This window comes from Plasmopara halstedii, assembly GCF_900000015.1.
Source record: "Plasmopara halstedii genome assembly, contig: Scaffold_2956, whole genome shotgun sequence".
Lineage (NCBI taxonomy): Eukaryota > Oomycota > Peronosporomycetes > Peronosporales > Peronosporaceae > Plasmopara > Plasmopara halstedii.
In genome coordinates, this window is record NW_020189861.1 from 1,246,573 (window position 1) to 1,254,654 (window position 8,082).

The 8,082-nt window shown below is 46.0% G+C and overlaps 4 protein-coding genes across 4 annotated transcripts in view; 2 read left to right on the forward strand and 2 right to left on the reverse strand.

Moving 5' to 3' along the window:
- Positions 1-456: 456 nt before the first annotated feature.
- PHALS_06370 (phd zinc finger (c3hc4 type) family protein) lies at positions 457-3,587 on the forward strand (the record flags this gene model as incomplete). The annotated part of the gene is made up of 8 exons (XM_024719642.1): positions 457-514; positions 573-673; positions 753-841; positions 900-1,061; positions 1,123-2,020; positions 2,086-3,192; positions 3,248-3,361; positions 3,435-3,587. The coding sequence occupies 8 exons, from the start codon at positions 457-459 to the stop codon at positions 3,585-3,587; spliced, it is 2,682 nt and encodes an 893-aa protein (XP_024584921.1).
- A 224-nt stretch (positions 3,588-3,811) lies between these two features.
- Positions 3,812-5,219, reverse strand: PHALS_06371 (caax prenyl protease 2; the record flags this gene model as incomplete). The annotated part of the gene is made up of 8 exons (XM_024719643.1): positions 3,812-3,963; positions 4,038-4,142; positions 4,216-4,281; positions 4,338-4,406; positions 4,470-4,581; positions 4,650-4,895; positions 4,952-5,026; positions 5,094-5,219. The coding sequence occupies 8 exons, from the start codon at positions 5,217-5,219 to the stop codon at positions 3,812-3,814; spliced, it is 951 nt and encodes a 316-aa protein (XP_024584922.1).
- An 89-nt stretch (positions 5,220-5,308) lies between these two features.
- PHALS_06372 (Angio-associated migratory cell protein (contains WD40 repeats)) lies at positions 5,309-7,058 on the forward strand (the record flags this gene model as incomplete). The annotated part of the gene is made up of 9 exons (XM_024719644.1): positions 5,309-5,399; positions 5,478-5,563; positions 5,625-6,062; positions 6,135-6,214; positions 6,272-6,320; positions 6,387-6,544; positions 6,607-6,691; positions 6,752-6,985; positions 7,029-7,058. 9 exons carry the CDS (start codon positions 5,309-5,311, stop codon positions 7,056-7,058), a joined length of 1,251 nt encoding a protein of 416 aa, XP_024584923.1.
- A 166-nt stretch (positions 7,059-7,224) lies between these two features.
- The window catches only part of PHALS_06373 (eukaryotic translation initiation factor 4e), a gene marked incomplete at both ends in the record, with an annotated part of 1,268 nt that continues 410 nt past the window's right edge, over positions 7,225-8,082 (reverse strand). The window contains 4 exons of the mRNA XM_024719646.1: positions 7,225-7,494; positions 7,568-7,742; positions 7,804-7,925; positions 8,004-8,082. The exon at positions 8,004-8,082 is cut by the window's right edge and continues 43 nt beyond it. Of these exons, the coding sequence (XP_024584924.1) occupies positions 7,225-7,494; positions 7,568-7,742; positions 7,804-7,925; positions 8,004-8,082 (646 nt within the window). The remainder of the gene's footprint in view (positions 7,495-7,567; positions 7,743-7,803; positions 7,926-8,003) is intronic.

The following is an 8,082-nucleotide window of genomic DNA, read 5'->3' on the forward strand; positions in this document are numbered from 1 at the left end:
TCCACTAGCAAAATCTACTGACCAAACAACGACCTGGTGATTACGGGTAGCACACGTTTAATGAGGAGGTGTAGGCAATCGTACTGAATGTCGGGCGCGGCTGAGCAGCAGCAATAACGCGCCGTTTGAGCGAAGTAAGGCTAGAGCGTGCTTAATCGAGCCGTTTAGACGCTAATAATTATTCGTTACAATCGAGATATGCGTTTTGCGCAGAAATTGCAGAAGTTGCGCACCAGATGCTTGTGTAGATATTTATGCGTGTCATTCTTGCGCAGATATGTTCTCTTAGTATTAATAAACGAAGTGGTGTACGTGAAATTACCACCAATTTAATAACTGTGCGGCACCATTAGCGCTAAGTGTCTTGGAATCAATATTAAATTCCTCAGCAACTACTATAACTTGCCGTTGACCTTTGCTCCTACTTTGCCATCCCATCTAACGGACAGCTGAAACATGGCTAAGGAAAGAATCAGCTCGGCAGAGTTAGCGCAGCGCAAAGAGGAATACTATGGTAAGTTGTGGGGGGAATTTCCAAAGAAGATTGACGAAGACTGACTTTTATCGGGTAGAGCTATTAGCTTTATGTGATAGCTCGCTTCGAGACGTACTTAATCAAAGAGGCGGATTAATACTCGCCCGTGTCGGACGCTATCAGCCCTGGCCGGCAAGGGTACGACCTTTGACGCAGAATCAAGCTGATGTGATTAAGTAGCTCAAAAATGTTTGGTTATGCTTTCTTGGACTTCCAGTATAGTGAGCCCGGAGAATTTGCCAAAATGGCGAGGTATCGGGCCAAGAAAGGGCAGGCATGCGTATATTTCTTTGGCAGTAGGAACTAGTACGTGGTATGTTTACAATTATAATGAGTAGCCGATTTACTTTTGGTGTTCATGTAGTGGTTGGGTCTCGAAGTCGTCCATTCAACCATTTCCCGAAGACCTAACAACGCTTACCGCGTCGACGAAGTACAATCAACTGCACATTCAAGAAGCGCTAGATGAAGCAAAGATTGTCATAGATATGACGGATGAAACGGGTAAACGCTTCTACGACCGCATGTGAGTTACCGTCTCGTTGATATTACAAGCCCTGTTTTTAAACGTCTTGCGTTATATGCAGCATGGAACGCAAAGATGAGGCGGTTGATTTGCCTTGCGAGCGCTGCAATAGAGTAGACGACCATTATTCGCTGCTCATATTGTGTGATGGAAAAGATTGCAAGCGCGAGTATCACATGAATTGCTTGAGCCCTCCTTTGGTGTCAGTTCCACCTGGAGAATGGTTTTGCCCTGACTGCGAGAGGGAGCGTGAAAAAGAACTCGAACGAGAGCTACTAAAGCGTACGAAGACAGAATTGATGGGAATTCAGGATCCAAATTCAGCCATAATGAATGGGATGGATGGTATGTTGCCGTTAGCTAAAATATCGTCCTTGAAAAAGACAAAGAAGTATAAGTACAAACACAATTCCAGAGATGGCATCGCAAAGCGTCGGTTATCCACTGTTTCTCCAGATACTTCGGTCGGCTTAACAAAGAAACCGCGAGGTCGTCGTTCTTCGTCAAGGGAGGTCTCACCTTCATCGAAGAAAGACGAATTATTGCTGAAAAGACTGGATGGGAGGAGAAAGAAGGCAACTCAGCTTTCGGTTTCGAGCAATAGATCTCAGCTCTTCTCCGACCCAGACAGTGGTACAGCTGGTGACGAGGTGCGGTCGGAGGAGAAGTGTTTGATATGTGGTTTTGGAGGAGAGCTCATTGTATGCGAGTTTATCGGATGTACAAAGGTCTATCATCAGTTTTGTCTGGGCTCATATCCGTTTCCAAAGGACGAAGATGCAATTTGGTTTTGCCCTCGACACACATGTGCACTGACAGGAGGAAAGGAAACATGTGAAGACGCTGAAAAGTCGTCAAGTAAATTAAAACATGCTTCTCCTCGCAAGACAATTACAAGGAAGTTGCTTTGGAAATGTAACGAATGTCCACTCGCAATTTCAGATGAGGCCATGCCGCAGGTTCTTTTACAGTATTTTTTTGTTTTGGCGGAGACAGATGCTGACTAATTGAATTGTATCGCTAGCTACCACATGGACAGATTTTTTCCAAGAGAGCACGAATTTTTCTGTGCCCTCATTGCTACCTGAATGCGCCGTTCAAAGTCCAGCTTGCCAAAAAACTTGAAAAGATATGGTCCACACTAGCTACGAATCGACAGGGGTTGCCGTTTTGCGGTCCTCTGCTGTGTGGAGTCGAGTCGGTTGACGGTCAGTTCAAGGAACATTTGATGCAGATGGATTTATTCAAAATACTTGCGAAAATTCGCCGTTTAGAATACGAAGAATTTTCGGCTTTTTCGTTAGATATTGATTTGGTGGTCGCTAATGCTCTTGAGTTCATTGCGAATCGATCATTACCTTTGATGGAAGCTGCGAGAACGCTTAAGATTATCTGCAACGAGCAATTTGCTATCTACAAGCAGAAGCTTTACTTTTTAGAGAATAAATTACGCCGTGCACAGACTGCTCACACGGATAGACAGGATGATGAAGGTGTTTCAGCCGCACAGTGGCCACTTCGTTGGCGGCAGGAATGTGGCCCCTTTGAAGACAGGTACTATGCTCAATTGGACTCAAAATCGCTTGAGGAATGGACAGCGTTTGTGACGGCAGCTCCTTTATACGCTAAAGGAAATGAATTTGATAATCGTATCGTCGCTGGAACACACAGCTATGACGAGCTAAGTGGTAATGAAGCTACCTCACAGCGACCCCTCGCCTGTATGCAAATTAGAAGGCCATCGTTAGGAACCGCAGATATGCTGCCAAGTTTCCCAGCAGCAATACGACCGGAAGCAGCTCTTAGCTTGTCGGACAAAACGGATGTAATGCTAGCGCTTGGGGACTTGGCCAGGCTAGGATCTGGCATCCAGAAACGTAAGTTAGGTTGTGAGCAAGCTCAACAATTGGACAATCTGGACGCTCGAGAATTCTTTCTTTCTCCGTCCACCAGTGAGATGCAGCACATGTTCAACCAGCAGTCCACCGTCCTTCGTAACGCCTTAGAAGCGCACTCTACACTGCAACGGTCGTGGCTCATTAGCCAACAGGATATGCTGGAGTTAGGAGGAAGCGGTGGATTTTCTGTCGGTGAAGGTCGCCTCGCTGCCGAGCTCCGACTGGCGAATAAGGTATTTTTTTAAAATTTGTTCGTCTCGAATTCTCTCTCACTAGTGCGATACCCAGAATTTAAGACAGCGACTACGAAACAAAGATAAATTGGTTGATCAGCTTACTTCTGACCACATGGCGCTGCGATCTGAGGTTATTAGTTTACAGAAAGAACTGTCGCAAAGCAAGGTAAGGAGTAATTCAGGATGTAAAACAGCTTTAGAATTCATCTCGCTTGACGTTGTATGTTTTTGTCGCGCAGACGCATGCTCGTGAACTTGAAGATCGTATCGCCGTTGTCCAAGGAGCCAATGAAAGCCAAATTGGATCCAATCAGGAGTATTTGGATTCTAAATCGATTGCGGGTGCTAAAGCCATGCCAGATCGAAGTGCGGACGAGGAGCACTTTTTCTAGTAGATTCAGCATTATCGATAGTGTTGTTGCCTGGTGGCCAGTAATTTTCGAAGCAACCTCTTACAGCGTCTGATAATTCCACTTCAAGGAAGGTCGCGTCGCATGCGTTTCGGCCATCATTAAATGGCGCGCCAAAATAGCAAACCAACACCTAAATCATTTGACATTGGTTGTAAACTTTCATACTCGGGTTACTGAAATATTCTATCGACACCTCCGGTCTTTTAAATTGTCTTTGTGTACCCCAACAGAATTTCTTGTTCTGTTGCAGATGCCGTAATGTTCCACAATTCCGATGAATATATCATTGGTTCCGTCAGCGGCATAAGAATTAGGGAGAAGCCATAAATGCCAAGAAAGTACGCTCCAAGTAACACTGCACGTTCGATATCGTCGCAAGCATTTGAACAACATTAGTTCTTAGTCCAGTGATCACCATCAGGTACATACCTATTCGAAAAGGATGCAATGGATTTCCAGGGCTAAAAAATGCTAGATCTGGAAACCCCATAACATTGCAAAATACATGAACTAAATAGATTGAAGCAAAGTGTCCTGCAAATGTAAAAAACATTCAGTACGAGAAAGTGTGCGATACCGATACAATTAGTCATCACGATGATTCCACCTGTTCGCAAAAAAATAAAGGTAGCGTAGGCTCCAAACAAAGACGTATAGACTAGCTGGAATCCTGCTTAAAGTCACGTAAGAGCCAACACTTTATCCCGATCGAGACTGCGCGTTACCTACCAACAATTAGTGCTGCGTCCTTGAGTGACCTTCCATGTCGAACATATTCCATGAAATGGTGTAAGTGAGCTACCACAAAAACACATGATAATTTTGCAACCAAAGCAACCACAGCAGCTTTGCATGCAGCACCTGCTCCAAATATTAGCGGACTGCCTACAACTATCTGCTTGATAGTAAATTTAGCGCACACGAGCAGCGGAATCATACAGCTCCGAAATACAAATTCCTCTGTAAGTGGACCCTACAGACTCCATCAATTACACTTCAATATCCACATCTGCTTTCAGCCTCATCCACTCCGTCACGTACCAGCACGTAAGTGCGCAGCGACGGCAAACGATCGTGCGTGATAGAGTAATACAGTACTGAGTTCTTGATAGCAAGCCAAAATCCGTTTGAATGGAATTGTCTAGACACATTGATCATCCGCATCGCGTTGGCAAGCAGCGAGCCCGTAAAGAGCACAGACGTCACGAATAGCGGCATAAAAATTGCTTGCGTCAAGCCTTCCCGTCGGATTCCGAGCCACTGCGCGAATGACATGCTAGCATCATCCTGAAGAAATCATCAGTTTTCACATCGCTGTCGATAAAACCATTTCACCCGCTTACATGATCGTAGAAAACTGCAAGCACAAAGGGACAGAAGGCACAGAAGATGCAGATGAGCAAGAAGCGCGCTAATATCTACAGCGATAACACAAGCTAATGTGAGGATAATATTTTGGAATTACGACAGAGCTGCGCAGCTAACGTGAGTTGGGTGATCGCGTGGAAGCCTCCGAATCGCATGAGGTAGCGTATATAGCACACCGACATAAGCTGCGGCTATTAGTGAGCACGCAATGATGGCCGTCGTGGCTGTCACGCTGAACCGCATCTTTATTGCGCACGTTGTTTAGTCGTATTTTAAACGAATTGAAAGAGCCTGTGTATGCGTGGTGGTCACTATTTTTGACAAGCTAAAAAATGGCAACCCTTGACATCGAGGAGACGGAAATTGAGGTCATCACGGCCGACGAGACTGCCCAGGAATTTGATATCGGTGAAGCACCGCAAGGTAATTCACAATTGGTGGATAAGGGACAGTGGTTGAACCGCAAATACATCGACTCACCTTAATGTGGCTTCTGGATAGATGACGATGACAAGGCCATGGAGGACGAGGACGACGAAGGAAAAATTTCAGCTGAGGATGCGGACGTGCGCGATGATGCCTTGATGGTAATCGTTTAGAAGAAGTTTGCTGAGCAAGAGCTTATGTGCTAACTACCTTCGCGTACAGGTCTTTGCCAAACACTCAGGTCCAGTTTACTCGATTAACGTTAATCCAGTGGACCCGCGCATCGTCATTACGGGCGGAGGCGATGATGTGGGCGTCATTTGGAATTGTGAGAATGGTGACGTGCTGCACACACTGTTGGGCCACCAGGACTCAGTGGTGAGCGTTGGATTTAGTTTTGACGGCAAGTATGCGGCCACTGGAGGCTACGACGGCGTGGTAAAAATATGGGATGTCGCCACGGGCAACTTGGTACAAAATCTTGAAGGTCCTTCGCAAGAGGTTGAGTGGGTTTGCTGGCACAAAAAAGGTAACGTTGTGCTGGCTGGATCGGGCGATGGCACCGTGTGGATGTGGCTCGCCACGACTGGAGAGTGCATGCATGTGTTTGCCGGACATGAAGACGGCGTGACGTGCGGATCATTTACAGTGTCTGGGAAGGTAAGCAATCAATGTTTGTCGTGCTACACCTAGCTAATTGATGTAGTGCTAATGCCTCGAGTTTTTTGGTAGATGATTGTAACAGGGAGCACGGACTCCACTGTACGATTGTGGGATCCGAAGACTGGTGAATGCAATTTCGTATTCAGAGGGTGCGTACATTACTTAAAAATGGTTGGAACCTACCTACAGGTGTCGTAAACGAGCAGGCACGAGTTTCATGAAGGCCCTGTGACATTTTTAGCCTGTCATCCAAGCGTATGCTTAGAAAAGAAAGGGTCAATTGTGCATTAAATGACCAACGGTGATGTGCATGAAATTTAGCAACCGGTGATGCTGTCGGGCTCACAAGATGGTACCGCAAGGCTTATTCAGGTGCAGACCAAGCGTGTACTGGCCACGCTGTCACACGATGGTGTTGACTCGACCATTGCCGGGTCTGTTAATGAAGTGACGGTTTCAACAAATAACTCGGTGGAGTGGTGCGTGGGCAGTTCAATCTAACAGTAATAGGTGGATGTAAGCTTATGAGGCGCATCTGTAGTGGCGGATTTTGCAACACGATGAATTGGGCTGCCACAGGCTGCCTTGGTGGATTCTTACGCATCTGGGACTTAACAACTTACCATGTAAGTTGAGTGTGGACAACAGCAAAATTACGTACTCTCACGATGTTGCTTGCGAGGCAGTGTCGCCATGTTTGCCGCCACCCCGCTGGTGTAATCAAGCTGCTGTGGCACCCCACGCAACAAATTGTGTACGCTTGCACGGTGGAGGGTCTCATATACGCATGGGATGCACGCATAGGGCAGCTACTGAAGACATTGGCTGGTCATACGGATATGGTGCTCGATATTACGATCGTTCATGACTTCAATTGTGATTTTGTTGCTGGACTTCTTACGGCCAGCGACGACGAGACGGTGCGTTTTTTCCAGATAAAATAGTGACAAGACGTGCTCAAAGGAAACCATGAACGAAGCGCTTAGTCTGTAAGTGTCTGAACGGAGTCGGTACAAGCGTAGATAGCAAAATATGCGGTACTTGTATGAATTATAAGTGCAAGCCAACGAAAACGAACTTGATAAAATCGACATGGGCTACGCCTCATACAGGCTGAATAAATATCAACATACCACTCATTTTAATTATCAAGCAAGGATTACATGTAAGAAGACCAAGCGACGTACACTTCGTTTTGAAAGCTTGATCCACTGGCTGCAGCATCAGCATGCGACTGATACTTGAGTATCTCATTTTTGCCAAGATCGACAAGTGCCTGGCGAAAGCCACGTCCGATAGCCTTTTGGCGGTCTTCGGCGCTAGCAGTTCCGCTCCAAATAGCAATGCGGTCTTGCGCTTTTCGAACGCTAACTACAGCGCCGCTGATATCATCTTCGTCATGCAGTGTTTCACCAATTAGCGAAAGCATCTAAAAACAGGTCAAAACCAATGATTCTCGATAAATTTAAGTAGTAAGTCTTCGCATCCAGTATACAACGCACCACGTAGAGCCAGCACTCATCTAATCGCGCTTTTCGAGAGCGAGGATTGGTAAAAATCCACTTGCCACCCTTTGCATTGATCGGGTCTTCCCACATAGGTCGAATACCCTCTTTAAACAAGTGATAATTGCTGCCGATTGAAAGCTTCGTAGGCACCAAAATGTTATTGTACAGGCTGGCAGAGGAGTTAAAATTCGATCAAATATCTCCTTCACAATATCTGAGATTATACTTACCACCAAAAATCTTCCACTGTGTCAAATGCGTATATGTTCTTTAAGTTCTCCTCCCAAGATTCGGTCGAGTGACGCTTCTTCGGGTTGTCGTACCACAGGACCCACCGATTTTGCAACGGGTGCTTCCCATTATACAAAGACATGCGGTCAGATAAATTGTTCATATTTGAGCAAGCATCACTCAAAATTTGAATCAGCACCTTAGTAGCCACCTGGCGTAAAGTGGCGGGTACAGCAATTGCCGACTCGTCCACGAACTTTATCTCCTCTGTCACCGGC